Below are 19091 nucleotides of genomic sequence, written 5' to 3' on the forward strand. Positions count from 1 at the left end.
CATGACGAGAGAGGTCCATGATGAGAGAGGTCCATGACGAGAGAGGTCCATGACAAAGGAGGTCCATGAGAAGAGCTGAGTCGTCAGAAAAGAGCTGAGTCGTCAGAAAAGAGCTGAGTTGTGAGGTCCATGACAAGAGCTGAGTCGTCAGAGCTGAGCTGAGTTGTGTGGTTTTGGTCAGAGCTGCGTAGAGAGGTCCATGACAAGAGAGGTCCATGACAAAAGAGAGGTCCATGACAAAGGGCAGGTCCATGACAAGAGCTGGGTTGGTCGTCAGTGGTGGTCAGTGGTTGCGTTGAGTTGTCGGTGGTGAGGAGTGATTGAACCAAGAGGAAGAGTTGGACCAAGAGAGGAGAGAACCCGTCACGTCAGACCCCCCACCAGCGCGTTGGCTCCACCAAGCAGCTCCGACCCGTGATCCCGTGCACACGACAGGATCGGTGGCATCAGCGGCCGGCGAGGTCCAGCCCGACGTCCCGTGCGGGATCAAGCTCCAGCCACACACCTCCTTCCAGCCAATCCTGCCTGCAATTTCCCCATTCGTGTACGTGAGTTTGTTCTGTTTGTTTTGTCCCTGGGAATAAATTAAGACTGCATAGGATAAGCTAGTAATTTTCACTGTGTCTCTAATACCTTCTGTATATTATTTTCTTATCTTTCCTTCTCCTTGGTTATTTTGAGCCTGTAAATAGTAAATAAATTTAGTAGTATTGCCAACCTTTTTTTGCCTTCGTCTTCCTCGTCTTCACATCCGTGTCGTCTTTGTCTTTTCCCTCATTGAATAGCTGTGGCGCGATCTGGCCAACGTTCAGGGAATCGGGTAAATCGGGGAAACTGTTAGGTCGCGGTGCCTCCGCTCGGCAAACATAACATCCTTAACCGCGGACAGTAACAATATATATATATATATATATATATATATATATATATATATACACATGTGTATGTGTGTGTGTGTGTGTGTGTGTGTGTGTGTGTGTCTGTGTGAATAAGAGACACAGAATTGTGAGGAACAGAAATGAAAAAACGAGATGTGCGTGACCCACTCCCGTGTGTGTGTGTGTGTGTGTGTGTGTGCGCATGTGTGTGTGTGTGTGTGTGTGACCCAGTCCCCCCCCCCCCCGTGTGTGTGACCCACTCCCCACCCCGCCCCCCCCCCACCCCGTGTGTGTGTGACCCACTCCCCCGTGTGTGTGTGTGCGTGTGTGTGCGACCTACTCCCCCAGGTGTGTGTGTGTGTCACCCACTTCCTTGCAGGGTGATCCACTCCCTGGTGCAGTGTGCGTGATGTGGGAGGGATGGGGGCGGGGAGGGAGAGGATTTGAGCTCTTGAAGTCCATTTTACATGAGATGTAATCACACATTTAAAACTGTATTTCCCATGTTCACGCACATGCATTCACATGTTATCAGAAGTAAATACATTGTGTAGATTACATCATTTGTGGATCTGATAAATTGCCAGTAACCAGTTTGTAAAACTGAATGTGCAGCATCAAACTTAAGCTGCCTAAATGTCACACACGTCCATGCCGTGGGATTCCCACGGGTGACCCCACTAGTCTTATTATAATAGAGCAAACGTATGTGGTTAGGTTTGTTTGTTTGTTTGTTTATATGCGACCAAAACGTCTTCTTCTTCTTCAAAAAAATTAACACCCAAAACACAGTCCGTGAACTCTTAATTACGTTGAGACTGCTGAGACCCCTCAGACATTTGACGGTCCTTTAAATCCCCCAGGACCCTTAAGACCACCAAGACCCCTGAAGACACAAAATACCCTTAAAGACCCAAAAGACCCTGAAGACCCAAATACCCTGAAGACCCAAAATACCCTTGAAGGCCCTGAGGCTCAAAAAGAACCTGAAGACCCAAATGACCCCGAAGACCAAAAACACCCCAAATACCCTTAAAGGCCCTGAGGATTCAAAAGACCCCGAAAACCCAAAACACCCCGAAAACCCAAAACACCCAGAAGACCCAAACGACCCAGAAGACCCTGAAGACCCAAAACACCCTGAAGACCCAAAACACCCTGAAGATCCCAGAGACCCTTAAAGACCCTTTAGACACAAAAGACCCTTAAATACCCCCAAATAACCAAAATACCCCACAGTCCCTTAAAGACCCAGAGGAAACAAAAGACTCTTAAGACCCAAAAGCCCCTGAAGACACCGAAGACCCAAAAGACCCCAAAGACCCAAAACACCCCAAATAACCAAAACACCCTTAAAGGCCCAAAGGATCCAAAAGACCCTGAAGACCCAAATGGTCCTGAAGACCCAAAACACCACGAAGACCCAAAAGACACCGAAATGGTCAAAGATGCCTAACCCTCTGAAACGACGTGTGGTGAGGCGCGCGGAGCGCGCCGAGTCACGCTAGTATGTCTAATAAGCCAATACATCATTGATGTCAATTATGAATGACTAGCAGAGTATCCACCCCCTGGGTGGGTCGAGTTTGCACATTTCTTGCTGAAAAAAGTATCTGCTTTGTTTTGCAAGACGACTCTAGATGTTTGTTTGGTCTGAATGTAAAAGCTTCTCCATGGTAGAAAGGGTCTAAGAGTAGTTTGTGTCTAAGGGGTTGAAAGGTTCTAATATCTAAAGGAAGTAAATGTCTCAGGGTCTAAAGGCATTTAAAGGGTCTAAAAAGGTCGATGTGGTATAAAGGTCTAAAGCTCTAAATGGTCATGGGTCCAACCAGTCTAAAGGGATCTAAAGCTGTCGAACATGTCTCAAGGGTCTGAATGGTGCAAGGTGTCTAAAGAGTGTTAAGGTATAAGGGGCCTAAAGGGAGTCAAGGGACTTAAGGTATGTAAAGGTCTAAAGGTCTAGAGGTCGAAAACAGGGTCTATAGGGTCTTAAAAATAAAAGGGGTGCCCGGGTGTGGAGCGTCTTGGGGTTCTAAATGGTCAAATGGGTTCTATAGGATCTACAGGGGTCTAAGGATTCTAAAGAGTCAGTAGTGTCATAAAGGTCTTAAGGGTTCTGAAGGATCTATATGCTTTTAGAGGGGGTCATTTGAAGAAAAAGGAAATTTAAAGAAAACGATCAGGACAGAACATCACAACAGGAAAAGCAGAAAGAGAAGGGGTGAAATCCCAACAGCAGGGCCGACAACGAAAATAGATGGAGACAGACAAACAAGGGATGTGGATAACGATGATGGGTAGGGGAGCCTGGGTCTAGGAGGAACAGCACGACAACCATACTCGCACGAACAAACACCGGTCCGTGAATTAGAGCAAGGTGCAAGCTAGGGCAGACAGGAAGGATTATTCCTTGTACTTGTCGGACCGAAGAGCGTCTGAGGCCGACATTGATTGACGATTTCTCGCTTGTTGCTTATTTTCCTGAGGTACCGTAATGCGATAAAAACACGTGTGATTAATAAAAGGGTTTTGTACCTAATAAAGCAAGCATTTTATACAAACATTTGCCAATAAACAACAACATCATGTCGCCGATTTACCTCACGCGGCGTGTGCAGTGTATTCCTTTTCCCGCGCTTTCCCGTTAGTTGCAGAGCGCGCGCGAGGACTGCATGTTGCGAAAAACGTGAGAGGATTCGCCGTATCGCGTGAGGTAAATCAGCAAGTCAAGAAACGGAGAAAACACCTTAAGACATGTCGCGGAGAATTCGAGGCAGGACCGCAAAGGAGGGTGAGTCGGGGAGAATGGCCGTCCGGGGTGCTGAGATGAATACCCACAAACGGTGCAGGGATTCCGATGAGGCGATGAAAGTTACCACAGGGTGAGTTCGGAACCCGTTAAATGAGAGTTAAAAGGGATTTGGTCGTGACGTGTGGCCTTGATGCGTAAACCCGTTACAGGGACGTACGTGATACGGCGACTGCAGAGGAACGACAGGATGAAAACCCCATTTGCTCTCAGCAGGTATAGTTCGGACTTGTATTCCGCCATTTTATTTTGCTGGTTTTATACATGTCATGTCCGTCATTCACATTCACACCATATTGGACATGAATTCACGGCAAAGTGTTATTATTAACGTATCTGCGTATCTGAGATGTATTTATGTTTAACATTTGCAAATCATCTATTTATTACGTACGCATTCGTTTAGGAATTTTCAACCAGGTCTGCTCATCTTCTCCACCTTAGCCCCGCCCCCACCCTTCTCCCCATAGCTCCTCCCCATCCGGACGGAGTAAAGCCAGGTGTCCCGTTTGCTGGCATTAGGTGGTGCTCGCAAGATCCCATCATGCCTTTCGACGAAGAGTAGGTGATTGCCACAGGTCCCATGACCAAAATTCTCAATTCCAGTGCTGACGTGCAGGAGCACTGCATCAGCGCCACAGGCCAGCCTTAGTAATGATGCAACCAGCTAGTCGAATTTATAATTTTTTCTTCTTCTTTAACGGCGATTATTATCCCACCTTGTGGGGTCAGACGGGACTCCCAAATTTATAATTTACTCCTAATCCACTATGCATTCACTAACGACTACCCTCTCATGGCTTGTGATGAGGAGATGGTGAGACGTAGAGAGATGTGAGGGAAGGCAGTTTGGTTCATGCGGATTTATGATGAGGGAATACTGTGAGGGAGGTATGTGTGGTTGACAATTATTACACACTAGCAAAGGTACCCGGCGTTTCCAGGCAACGCAGGATCAATTCGCTGATGGGAATATTACGAGAGGGGGGAGGGAAAGGAGGGGAGTGGTGGAGAGATGGGAGCAGAAGGAGGGGTGAGCAGGAGGAGTGAGCGGGGAGCAGGAGGTGAGTGAGGGGGGGGGGGGCAGGTGAAGGGATGAGCGGCAGGGAAGTAGTGCAACCGAAGGGCACCGGAGCGCCGTTCCGGCACGTCAATCTATCAGAGATGAAGCTTAGCTCCACATCAGTTTAAAAAAAACCTGTTAGTCCCTTGTTAGGGGAGTATAAACTTAGCATTTGTAGCGTGCGTATCGCGTTGGTCTTTAAAAAAAGAAAAGGATGGACTGTATATATTTATACAATAAAAAGTATTATAAGTTTACTAGAAACGAACGAAGAACCGGAGAAAAACGAAATAACTGAAAAGTATGTACAGATATGCCTCACATGGACGTCACACATCACCACATGGACGTCACACATCACCACATGGACGTCACACATTACCACATGACCATCACACATCACCACATGGACGTCATACATCACCACATGGACGTCACAGATCACCACATGGACGTCACACATCACCACATGGACGTTACACATCACCACGTGGACGTCACACATCACCACGTGGGCGTCACACATCACCACGTGGACGTCACACATCACCACGTGGACGTCACACATCACCACATGGACGTCACACATCACCACATGGACGTCACACATCCCCACATGGACGTCACACATCACCACATGGACGTCACACATCACCACATGGACGTCACACATCACCACATAGACGTCACACATCACCACGTCACACATCACCACGTGGACGTCACACATCACCACATGGACGTCACACATCACTACATGGACGTCACACATCACCACATGGACGTCACACATCACCACATGGACGTCACACATCACCACATGGACGTCACACATCACCACATGGACGTCACACATCACCACATGGACGTCACACATCACCACATGGACGTCACACATCACCACATGGACGTCACACATCACCACATGGAGGTCACACATCACCACATGGAGGTCACACATCACCACATGGACGTCACACATCACTACATGGACGTCACACATCACCACATGGACGTCACACATCACCACATGGACGTCACATATCACCACATGGACGTCACACATCACCACATGGACGTCACACATCACCACATGGACGTCACACATCACCACATGGACGTCACATATCACCACACGGACGTCACACATCACCACATGGAGGTCATCCCCAAATAGTTTCCGGTATCAGCTCGTGTGTGCGTTAAACGCAAACTAATTTTTATCTCCGGTTTGTTATCCTAGCTGTATTTATTGGATTCGAGTCTACAAAAGATAAAGTAAATGGAAATTCTTTTTATGCCTCCGCCGACGAAGTCGCCGGGGCATTATGTTTTCGGTTTGTCCGTCGGTCCGTCCGTCCGTCGGTCCGTCCGTCCATCCGTACACATGTCCGGGCTAAACATAGTTTTTCTCAGCAACCACATGTCCGATTGAGACTACACTTTCAGGGTAGGAGTGACACACATGCAAAATGTTTTATGATAAATATGATGTCATAGGTCACATGGTATGGCAGCCATCTTGGATTAAAAGCCAATAATGAAAAAAATATTTCTAGGGAAACCGCTGAATTGAAATTTTTTGAAACTTGGCACATTGTCAAGTACTCCCAATGGGGGAACAAAAGCATGATAATGATGACATCATAGGTGAAGTGGTATACCAACCAAAAATGCTTCAATGGAATTCCTTATCCTAAAAATCTGAAATTGCATGCACATGATCTATGAACCATTTGTATTGAAATATTAAATTTATGACATCATAGGTCACGTGATTTGGCAGCCATCTTGGATAGAATAACGAACCTTATCCGATCAACACGAAACTTCACAAACGTGATCCTCTACCCATACATATGCAGAGTGTACATTTTTAAGGTCATATGTCACGTGGTGTGGCAGCCATATTAGCTTGAAAGCTGATATTTAAAAACGTCTCTGAAACTGCTTCACCGATCGATGTGAAACCTGTCATGGCTGGTGAAAATGTGATACTTGAAAACAGCTGAAGGGATTTAAATCAAACTTGTTTATTTTTAGGACTGTGAAAGAGGGCATCTACCCGTTGTGGGACTTTGCGGAGGCATATTGGCGACACAGTCGCATTGTTCTAGTTACTTTTATTTTGCCGAATAGACTCAAAGTTTGGTAGTTCTTCTTCTTCATTTTGTTGCAGTATCAATCAGCTCATGTGTGCGTTAAACGCAAACTAATTTTTATCTCCCGTTTGTTATCCTAGCTGTATTTATTGGATTCTAGTCTACAAAAGATATAGTTAATGAAAATTGTTTTTACTTTTATTTTGCCAAATCGACGCACAATGCAATTAGTTTCCGGGAAAACATGGCGGCCTGCAGGGGTATGTGTGTCGTCACTGATGATGTATTCGACAAGATTTCCAAACTTGATGGGTATATTTTATTATTCATTTTTGGTTGTTTATGTTACATATGTACATGTTATGTTAATAACAAACTTTTTGTTCATTATAACCAAACTAATTTTTATCTCTGGTTAATTCCATTTTAATTTCCATTTTAATTCTTGCATTGAAATAATTGTTTTTCAGAACAAAAATAGACATTCAATATTGCATAAGATGTCCCACCATGCACTGCATTTGTAAAATTGAGGAATCCATTGATGAAGGCAGTTTTGTGTCGGTGCGAAACAAAAACATATAACATCATTCTTTCTTAAAGAAAGTACACCACTTTCTCATATTAACAAGCGGACTGACAATGGAGATGAGAAGATTTGCAGTGTTGCAGCAGCTTCAAGTTCAACATCAAGCACACAGTGAGTGTGGCACTGAAATTGGGGTTGATACAGCAACAGAACAGGTGTGTATCCCTGTGCGGATGTGTGAACAGAGGAAATGTGGAAGAGGAAAAAGGAGACATATCCTTGGAAAGACTGCAAAGATGAAAAACTTGGGTGTAAAGTGTGTGCGAAAATTGATAATGCATCACCAACGATGCTAAATACTACATTATTCATTATACCGCATGGTACTAAATAGAAAATAATAATTTTCTCTTCATGTCTTAAACTACATCGTTTTGTCGGAAAATGGTGGATAGGGACTACTTCGACCTGCCCTTTTCTAAGGGGCTTCTCAATTGTGAGATTAAGTGGGTGTGAGTGTTATGTTTTTGTTTATCATGGTAAAATGTGCATATTTCATTTAACACTCATTTTAGGCCTTAGGGGAACGTGTTAAAACTTGATGTGATGGTAGATCTGGCGATGACGTCACGGCTGATACATGTTTGCAGAGCTCCAGCACCTCTAAATTTGGCACTACACCAATGGTGAGCGGGGAGCAGGAGGAGTGAGCGGGTAGCATGAAGAGGGGTGAGCGGGGATTATGAGGAGGGGTGAGTGTGGAGCAGGATGAGGAGTTAGCGGGGATCAGGAGGAGTGAGTGGGGATTAGGAGGAGGGGTGAGCGTGGAGCAGGAGGAGGGGTGAGTGGGGATCAGGAGGAGGGGTTAGTGGGGAGCAGGAGGAGGGGTGAGAAGGGAGCAGGATGAGGGGTAGCGGGGATCAGGAGGAGGCGTGAGTAGGGATTAGGAGGAGGGGTGAGCGTGGAGCAGGAGGAGTGAGCGGGTAACAGGAGGAGGACTGAGAGGGGAGCAGGAGGAGGGCTGAGTGGGGATCAGGAGGAGGGGTGAGAAAGGAGCAGGATGAGGGGTTAGCAGGGATCAGGAGGAGGGGTGAGCGCCGAGCGGAGAGTAGGAATAGGTATGAGCAGGGAGCAAGAGGATGGAGAGAGGGAGCAGTGGTGTTCTGTTACCAATAAGTTTGAAGAGTGCTCGCCAAGTGGCTTACGCACTCATGGTAGCACTCCAACAAAATGGATGATAAGGAATGGCTGGCTGGAAAGTGATAGCAAGCTGATTGCTTCTGGTTTAAGTGGCCAAAAATGTTCGGCAGATCCGACCTGTCAATCCTCACTTATTTAATGCTTTGTAATATATATACAATCTGGGTCCGTCATATAGAGTGAATTTTAAAAACAGATGATTCAAATCTTCGGGTTTCCTACAAGTATCGCGCCTCCCAATAGAGTGACACCGTATCATATGGGTGTAAGAATTAAGATGTCAGAGCAGAAGGGGGGTGACAAACTTTCTTAAATACATAAATATATCCACTTAGTTATAAGAATCGCTGATATCTTAAAATATTCAGATTTCACTCCAGATTTCGGCACTTATTTAGTCCTTGAGATCCGATCTTCAAACCCGAAAAGAGATTTTGATTATATTGTGGTGCTGCGCACACACGACTCGATTGCCAGAGAGGTAGGCCACAACGCGTTGGTATATCAAAACGTCTTTATTCAAAGCTCGTACTTCAGCACTGGGCGGGCTCGAGCTTAGAGCCCGCATATATATCCCGAGGCCACGCCTAGTCCCCGGGCGTGGCCGATCGGTCGATAGGCGGGGCATGCCTTACAGTTCCCCGCCTGGACGTTCGCGCCACCTGCTGGTGCGCTGAATTATTGTCCCTTGTGTCTGCCACACGCGCCCCCCCCCCAGAATTCCCGCGCACCTGAAGGGTGAGTTTGCGGGGAAGCCGGATGACCCGGCCTAAACGCCCCCTGGCGATGGGTGCCGGGCTGAGGGGTGGCGGTGCTGGGGGGTGCCGGGGGTCCGACCGCCGGGGGGCGGCCTCGACGCGGAGGCAGAGTTGCTTGCGGCGGGTGGTCCGGATCGAGGTGGGCCGGCTTGAGGCGGTCCATGGAGATGCGATCCGGGGCACCGCCGATGTCGATGGTGAAATACTTGTCCCCGGTCTCCAGCACTCGGAAGGGCCCGTCGTACGGGGGCCGTAGCGGTGCCCGGTGGGCGTCATGCCGGACGAAGACGTACTTCGCCATGCGAAGCTCCGGGGCGACGTGGGAAGGCGGGCAACCATGGTGTGCCGTCGGCACCGGGGCGAACCTCCGGGCGGTCTCCTGAAGGGCGGAGCGCTGTTGCGCCGCGGACCAAGGAGCCGTGGAGTCGGGGATAAATTCACCCGCTACCCGCAGTGGTTGCCCGAAGACCAGCTCCATCGAGGACGCGCGCAGGTCGTCCTTGGGCGCCGTCCTGAGGCCCAGCAGGACCCAGGGGAGTCTGTCGACCCAGCCGCCGTCACGGAGTCTGGCCTGGAGCGCGGCCTTCATTGAGCGATGAAAGCGCTCGCACAGGCCATTGGCCTGGGGGTGGTAGGCCGTGGTGCGGTGTAGTTTCACCCCGAGCCCTTGCGCCACCGCGGCCCAGAGCTCCGAGGTGAACTGGGGGCCACGGTCGGACGAGATGTCCGAGGGGGCACCGAACCGGGCAACCCAAGTGGCGATGAAGGCTTGCGCCACATCAGCTGCAGACGTCGCCGCCAATGGGATGGCCTCCGGCCACGGTGTGGTGCGGTCCACCATGGTGAGGAGGTGGGTGAACCCCCACGAGGGGGGCAGAGGTCCCACCAAGTCGACGTGCACGTGGTCGAACCGACGCTCGGGCACCGCAAACGGGGCCAACGGGGCCTGGGTGTGGCGGTGGACCTTGGCACGCAAGGCACGTCCTGGCCCAGTCGCGGACGTCCTTCCGGAGGCCATGCCAGACGAACTTCGCCGCGACGAGCTTCTGGGATGCCTTCGTGCCCGGGTGGGACAGGCCATGGATGGCGTCGAAAACTGGGCGCCGCCAGCCAGCGGGCACGATGGGGCGAGGCCGGCCGAGGGACACGTCGCATAGGAGGGCCGCGCCCGCGGCGTCGAACGGCACCTCGGTGACGCGGAGGCCTGTGACGGCGGTCCGCAAGGCCTGGACGCCGGAGTCGGCGGTCTGGTCCTTCGCCATCCGGGTATAGTCGACCCCGAGGTAGACCGCGTGCACGACGGACCGGGAAAGGCAATCTGCCACCGGGTTGTCTTTACCTGCCAAGTGGCGGATGTCCGTCGTGTACTCGGACACGGCAGAGAGGTGACGCTGCTGCCGTGCTGACCATGGCTCGGCGACTTTGGCCATCGCGAACACAAGGGGCTTGTGGTCGACGAAAGCCGTGAACGGGCAGCCCTCCAGCAGATGGTGGAAGTGTCGGACCGCCAGGTGGAGCCTGAGCAGCTCGCGGTCGAAGGTGCTATAGCGGCGTTCGTGCGGGTGAAGCTGCCGGCTAAAAAACGCCAGCGGTTGCCAAGCACCACGCACCCACTGCTTGTGCACCGCGCCCACCGCGTCGGTGGTGAGGGCGATCGGTGCATCGGGCGCCGGGTGCGCCAGCATGGTGGCGTCGGCCAGGGCCAGCTTTGCGCCCGCAAACGCCGCGGCCATCGGCTCCGACCAGGCGATGTCACCTTTGCCCGGCTTGCCCCGGAGGGCCTCGTGCAAGGGGCGGAGGAGCTGGGCGACGTGGGGCACGAAGCGGTGGTAAAAATTTACCGTGCCCAGGAACTCCTGGAGCCCCTTGATCGTGCGGGGCCGTGGGAAATCCCTGACCGCCTCCACCTTGGCCGGTAAAGGGACGGCCCCGTGCCTGGTGATGCGGTGCCCCAAGAAGTCGATGGTGGCAACGCCGAAACGGCACTTGGCGGGGTTGATGAATAGGCCATGCTGGCCCAGGCGTTCGAAAAGCGTGCGGAGGTGGAGCAGGTGCTCCTCCTGGGACTCGCTCGCGACTAGGATGTCGTCCAGATAGACAAAGAGGAAAGGTAAGTCGCGCAAGACGCTGTCCATAAGCCGTTGGAACGCCTGGGCCGCATTCTTCAACCCGAAAGGCATCCTCAGGAACTCGAAGAGGCCGAAAGGGGTGATGACGGCCATCTTCGGGACATCGTCCGGTTTGACGGGGACCTGGTGGTAGCCCCGGATGAGGTCCACCTTGGAAAACACGGTCGTGTTTGCCAACCGGGCGGAAAAGTCCTGGATATGCGGGACCGGGTAGCGGTCCGGGGTGGTGGCATCATTGAGCCGGCGGTAGTCCCCGCATGGCCGCCATCCTCCGCCGGGCTTCGGCACAATGTGCAGAGGAGAAGCCCAAGCGCTGTTGGAGCGCCGTACGATCCCCAGCCGCTCCAGCGTGGCGAACACCGCTTTCGCCACCGCGAGCTTCGTGGGTTCGAGTCGGCGTGCCCGGGCATAGACCGGTGGCCCGACCGTGGGGATATGGTGCTCCACCCCGTGTTTAACGCTCACCGCTGAGAAGGTGGGCCGCGTGAGGGCCGGGAAACTGGCGAGGAGGCGGGTAAAGTCGTCCGCTGCCAGAAGCTTGCAAGCTAAACTCGCCGGGACGGAACCTTCCAGCAAGCCGCTTGGCAAGTCGCTCGGTGAGCCGCTCAGTGAGCCGCTCAGCGAACAAGCGACCGAGCTGAAGGTTTCGGCCTGGACGAGCCGTCTGCGCTTCACGTCGACCAACAGCCCATTCGCACATAGGAAGTCCGCACCGAGCAGTGCCATTGGCACGCTGGCGGTCACGAACGACCATTGAAAGCGTTGCCCTCCGAACCGCAGTGAGAGGCAATGCTTCCCGAACGTGCGGATGGGTGTAACGTTGGCGGCAAGCAAAGCGGGGCCCCGGCCCGCGGTTTGCTTGTCGGACGTGGAGGCGGGGAGGACGCTCACCTGCGCTCCTGTGTCGCAAAGAAAACGGCGCCCGGACAAGGTGTCCGTGATGAACAGGAGGCTGCCGGAATGGCCGACGCTCAGGGCCGCTAATGAGCGCCGGCCCGGTCGTTTCCCGACCTGTCAAAAGAGCACGGCGGGCGACACGTTTTAGCCTTGCGGCCGAACCTGGTGTGGTAGTAGCACCAGGTTTGCGGCGGCGGCGGCCGTGGTGTTGGCGGTGGCGGTCGTGGGCGGGGCGCAGCAACGGCCACGAGGGAAGCCGGGGGCGCTGTAGCCTCTGCCCCGGGATCCACTACGGCAGCACCGTAAATTGACCGCGTTTCGCAGGCCGCGAAAAACTTGTCGGCCTCTACGGCCAGGGCGCGGGGTTCCTTTATTTTGGAACCAGCCAGCGCGAGGCGTACCTGTGCAGGTAGCTGGCGTAGGAAAAGCGCCCGGAATAAGAAATCCGGGGGCTGGTCACCAAGCAGCGACAGCATAAAATCCATCCGGACGGATGGTCGTGTGTCGCCGAGTTCGGGAAGGTCCAGGAGGCGGCGGCCCGTTCGATCTCCGTGAGCCCGAACGTGGCGAGCAGGAGACGTTTGAGCGCCTCGTACTTGTTGTCGCCCGGCGGGGGCCGAAGGATGGACACGACTCGGGCGGCAGTGCCGGGCCCGAGGGCGGTGACCACATGGTAGTACCGGGTCTCGTCCGCCGTTATGCCTCGGAGCTGAAACTGAGCTTCGGCCTGCACGAACCAAACGTCGGCTTGCGCTTCCCAAAACTCCGGGAGTTTAACTGCGACGGCGTTGGTGGCCATGGCACGTTCGGTGGTCAGCAACGGTTGAACCAATCGGGGTCACCAGTGTGGTGCTGCGCACACACGACTCGATTGCCAGGGAGGTAGGCCACAACGCGTTGTTATATCAAAACGTCTTTATTCAAAGCTCGTACTTCAGCACTGGGCGGGCTCAAGCTTAGAGCCCGCATATATATCCCGAGGCCACGCCTAGTCCCCGGGCGTGGCCGATCGGTCGATAGGCGGGGCATGCCTTACAGTTCCCCGCCTGGACGTTCGCGCCACCTGCTGGTGCGCTGAATTCTTGTCCTTTGTGTCCGCCACAATATATACTTTAATATATACACTACCGGTCAAAAGTTTAAGAACACCTCAATTTTTCCAGTTTTTATTGAAATTTACGCAGTTTAATGTCTCATTGTACTCTGAAATTAAGCATTGAACAAATAAACAATTGGAGATAAAAAAAAAAAAAATCATAGAATCGTTTTGTTTAACAAAATGTAATTTAAATTTTTGACTCAGCAAAGGAGCCACCTTTTGCAGATATAACCGCCGAACACACTCGTGGCATTCTTTCTACAATGGAAATCAAATATTGTTCGGGAAGTTCTTCTCAACACTGTTGCAGAAGTTCCCACAAATGTGTTGCACTTGTAGGTTGCTTTGCTTTCACCCTTCTGTCCAGTTCATCCCAAACCAGCTCCATGGGGTTTAAGTCTGGAGACTGTGCTGGCCATTCCATGATTTGAAGCCTACCGTCTTGTTCTTTTCCTTGAAGGTAGTTTTGACGTAGCCTGGAGGTGTGTTTAGGGTCATTATCTTGCTCTAGGATGAACCCTTGACCAACGAGGCGTATACCAGAGGGTATTGCATGGCGCTGCAAAATGTTGTGGTAGCCCATTTGGTTCAGGGTGCCAGTCACTCTGTGCAAGTCGCTGACTCTGGATCCAGCAAAAGAGCCCCAGACCATCATGCTTCCTCCTGAATGTTTGACAGTTGGTGTCACTCACTGAGGAACCATCCTTTCGCCTCCTTCACAGCGTACAAAAACCCTGCGTGATGAACCAAACATTTCAAATTTTGATTAATGGGTCCATAAGACCTCTTCCAGTCTTCAGTAGTCCAATGGCGGTGCTTCATGGCCCAGGCAAGCTTCTTTTTCTTATTTTGCATCTTAGCAATGGCTTTCTTACTGCCACTCGACCTGTCAAATCCAGCTCGAAGTCTTCTCTTCACAGTTGAAACTGAGACTTGCTTACTTCGACCAGTGTTAAGCTGTGCTTGAGGCTGTTGTCCTGTGAGCCGCCTATCACGCAAGCTGTTGACTCTCAGAAACTTGTCTTCTGATTCTGTTGTGGCTTTGGGTCTGCTAGACCTCTTCCTGTCAGAGTGTCCTCCAGTTTCCAATATACTACTTCCTGCAGTTCATTATTGTCCAAATAATGCTTCAGAGAGTGTAATAACAGTCTGTTCCAATACTGCTTTTATACAGACAGGGGGTTTGTAATCAAGTAATCAGCAGAGGTTGGTACACCTGTAGGAATTGTTTGCATCAACTTTAAAGGCTTAATTTACTTACATTGCTGCAGAACAGTTGTAAGTTATTAACCCATTACTTGTTCCCTGAACAAGGCCTTTTTTTTACAATATAACTGTGAAATTTACATTATTTTTCCGTTTTTGCTAACCTAAACTTTTGTTTTTAACCTCGAAGTTTACTACCGACCTTTGTACGGTTTCAGGTTATTCACTGGACATTAAACTGCGTTAATTTCAATAAAAACTGGAAAAATTGAGGTGTTCTAAAACTTTTGACTGGTAGTGTATGTGAGAGTAGATTGTGTTTCCAAGGCAAGGCTCGTTTGACTAGGCCGAAACAAAATGGCAGCTCACACCCCTGCGAAGTGATGTTGAGCTGATCTGGGATAAAGCCTTTCACAAAGGTAAGCCATTATTTCTCTTCAAAAGGGGTGTTTATATTGTTATGGTTTTCTGCCGCCCTTCCTACTCTTACCAAGGGGGGATTAAGCCCCTTGTTCTTTCTGGGCCGGCGTAACCGAGACTTGAAACGCCTCTTCCGGGCAAACGCAAGGTAGGGTTTCGGGACCATGTCTCGCACGTACCTAAATACCTGCGCCGCCCCGGAAGCGGGGAACCAAGCCTCGCACGAGCCATGTGTAAATTGAGTACACCGAGCGGATTGCGTGCCACGTGGTCCGTGCAGTTTTCGTTAATATTGGAACCCGATTAGAGCGGTTCTATTCGTACCATGCTTAGTCAATGATGGAAAACACAAGATGGTCGAATAAAAGGAATAACACAATTTAATTATTATTTACACTTATGTACAAGTCGGTAGAAAGCAGACACAGAGCAGAACTTAATCAGTCTTATTCTTATACCCAGACACGGCCCCGATCACACTCACACAGGGGAATTGCAGGTAGAATGGTGTCCATGCGCTGCCTTGGTCGTCCAGGAACGGCGGCCTCTCCACGGTCCCAGCACGTCCCGCGAAGATGGCAAGCAGGCGGTGGAAAAGGATCCTCGCAGCGCGTCTCCCGAACAAAGGCAGCAGATGAGGCAGGAGAGAAATGTACGCGTCTCTCGGCGGCTTCCCACAGCACGTCGAGTTACCAGCGCGCTATCACTCACGTAACCCAATGCAATAGAGGCTCACCCTCAAGCTCAACCGAGCGTCACTTTATACGAGCGCTTATACTTGGTTCATGCGCATCTTTCTCCGATCTGGTAACTCTCATCAATACACGCCTCTCCAATAGCTCATAACTCACTGAACTCACCGCACTCAACTCCCTGAACTGCCTCTCCTCAACTCCTGGTGGGGGCTTTGCGCAACGGGTTATATGGACACGCCTTGAGCCCTCTCGAACGTTCCAACCACGCCCTGTGACGCATTGCCGCAGCCACTCCCCTTCAGCCCTGATTGGTGGCTTTGTCAACTTCTTTGCCATCCTCATTCGGTCCCTACCCGACCTGCTAGGCCTGCTGCCTCGTGTTAATTCGCGCCAAAAAGCCAAAGGCAGCATAAAGAGGCATAAGAGGCACAAGGCAATGGAGGCAATGAAAGGACCTATTCTCATTATTCTAATCAATGCAAGACTAACACAGGAAAAGGACTATGCTCACAAATACTATGAAATAACTGAACTATCGCGAGGCTACATGTTGTTGTGTGACTAAACTATGAGGGGGAAATTTAACCTTTATTGTACAAAACTCAAAACCGCAACACTACCCCTCTCCCTCGTCAGACTCGTCCCCGAGTCGAACCTAACAAAATTGGAACGACCGGTTTTGAGAATGATCTGGAAAATTACTTTTACTTTTACATGTGACATATAGATGTGGTTCCCTCTAACATTGACTCTAACCCGTGGGTGCGACAGTTTTAAAACACTAAATATGTCCCCCCTATTGCGTTGAGTAGCTACTCTAACAGAATCACGCCCACAATTAACCGAATCCGGAATTTGCCAAACTAAACATATAGCCGGTGGGCAGCATTTTATAAACAAGCACAAAAAAACTTAACCTTATTTACAATTCTACGACCCAGGACCTGTCCTTTTTGAAAAGAAGATTGGAGGGGAGTGAAAGCACAGCAAAATATACAAAAACACCCCAAATCATCACATTTGCTGCTTGCTTCTTGCATCTTGCTTCTTGCTTCTTCTGTGTGCATATATCAAACCGGCCAGCCCCCGGACCGGCATACAGGCCATTCCTGCTCTTCAGGGCTCACTAAACTTACAAATCTTCTCATCCTTAGCACACCATAATAAAAATGCACAACAAAATGCTTCATTTTATTGTTTCTGCCAGGCAGGGCCAACCCTATGTGGTCCGACTGCGTGACATTCATGCCACTCAAAACAAGTGGTCCGACGATGCAAGGTGAATTTGCAGCAAGGTGCTGCACAGCAGAGGTGCAAGGCCACAAGACTTGTGGTCCATAAGTGTGTGTAATGTGCAGCAAAGTGTTTGTGGCAGAAAAGTGCTGCACATGTGCAGCAAAGTTGCAACACAAGGATATGGCAGCAAAGTGCTGTGCAGTTCGGCTGCACAGATGTAACAAAGTGCAGCAGGGATGCTGAACAGATGTAGCAAGGTGCAGCAAGGAATGCTGCACAGGTCGATGGTGCTGCACAACTCCACCTCCAAAATGGTCCTGGGGTGGGGGGAGAGACGAAGCACGACCAGCAAAGCGGAAATAAAATGGCACAAAGGTACACAGCAAAACAAGGTAATGCAGCACAAGGGGCGCGGAAGAGCGAGCAGAGCAGGCTCGTCCCTAACCGTCCGTACCCCCAAACGTCGGCTTACACTACCCTAGCCCTTCCTTGTATTTACAAATTCGTCTCTACATCTTGTCTCCCATATCCCCCTCTAATCCAAATTCGTCTCCCAATCCCTCCCAGGAAGGAAGGAATGGAACAACCACAATGTCTCATCGCGTCGTGATGCGTCTTACACTCAAACAGTTCACTTAGTCCTGGTGTGGAGCTTCGTCCTCCTCGGTGCATGGCTGTGGATGGCTCGAAGGGGATTTCTCTTCCTAACTACACCAGTAACATTTACTTTTAACCTACTCGGGGTCGTACCCTGCCAAGCGGCCTCTTTAAACTATGTGGTTCTAAAAACCGAATTCCCATTGCCCACTCTGTGATGCCATCCGAAATTTAGGTCTCACTCCAACAAATTTTCAGCCTGTGCCCTTGCACAATTTCGGGGCTGGGTCGTGTGGCTCCACTAGCAGGTACAACTACCTGCGCACCCCCGCCACTGAAGTCGCCATCCGAGCTTACCTGCTCCTGCGACTACCTAAACTGGGGAAGGCCCCTCCTGGCTCTTTACCCCCTGATGCCCACCTTGGCATTGGGCAACCCGGGTCCTTCCTTTGAATCCTCCGGCCCCACTCACAACTATTCACAACTACCCTAACTGGCTCCAAGAGCCTACCTGCGGCCTCACCTGGCCGACAAACTACCAGTGGCGGAGTGCCCCAATAACGATACGCACCAATTAAGCCAAACGCCCAGCCATTCCACAGTCTCACGCACCCTCCAAAGCACTACTTGCCACTACCTGCACCACAGGTGTCAACATCCATACAAATTTTGCCTCAGCCCTCTACCTGGCTTTACACTAACCCCCCCCCCCCCGGGCTTTCGCGAATGGGTTCCACTCTTCCCCCATTCAGTCCTTCGCACCATGCATTCCACACCTTTTATTTCACACCAAGCATTCCACACCATTTATTCGCACACCAATTACTTCACACACTACTTTTCTCACACACCTTTTGTGCTCACACACCTCTTATTTCCACACACGTCAACACAATTCCACTTTTTCTCAATACACAATTCCTCACTCACACAGCATCATCTAGCTAGCTGCTTTTCCCCTAAAACTCGTGCTTCCCTGTCATCCCTTTACACTAAGCACTCCCTTCGTCATTAACAACCATCTAAACTACCTACGTCCCCACTATAGGTACAGATGTCACTACTTAAATCTTTTGTCTTCTAAAGTCATCTAATTCCCTATCAATTATCCTAGCCCTCCCTCGGCTAGCTTCGGTGCCCCATGGAGGTAACCAATGTTGGCCCCCCATGTGCCTAACACTACCATTTTTTTTTTTTTTTTTTTTTTTTTTTGTATACTGAATCGAGCCTCGTGAAAGAGCTAACATTTACTTCACAAACAAATCAACCAGACAAACAAAATATATAAAAAGAGGGAGCGGAAGACAAGATGGGGAGAGAAGGGGAAGCACACAAACACAACATTTGAGAGCAGGGAGATGTGTGGAAGGGAGAGGGCTTGGGGGGAGGAGGTGTGGGAAGGGGGGGGGGGGGGGAGGAAGAAGTATAAAACACAAGGACACCAAGGACTTCCAGGACAGAAGTTGGTATTTC

General features: G+C 50.7%; 1 protein-coding gene across 1 annotated transcript in view; it reads left to right on the forward strand.

The window, feature by feature from the left end:
* Positions 1 to 288: 288 nt before the first annotated feature.
* LOC137432828 (uncharacterized) overlaps positions 289 to 19091 on the forward strand; it is a 55307-nt gene continuing 36504 nt past the window's right edge. The window contains exons 1-3 of the mRNA XM_068125068.2: positions 289 to 544; positions 3497 to 3760; positions 3840 to 3903. Coding sequence (XP_067981169.2) covers positions 3633 to 3760; positions 3840 to 3903 — 192 coding nt within the window. The 5' untranslated portion in view covers positions 289 to 544; positions 3497 to 3632. The remainder of the gene's footprint in view (positions 545 to 3496; positions 3761 to 3839; positions 3904 to 19091) is intronic.

This window comes from Myxine glutinosa, chromosome 8, assembly GCF_964187855.1.
Source record: "Myxine glutinosa chromosome 8, kmMyxGlut1.1, whole genome shotgun sequence".
NCBI classification, from domain to species: Eukaryota; Metazoa; Chordata; class Myxini; order Myxiniformes; family Myxinidae; genus Myxine; species Myxine glutinosa.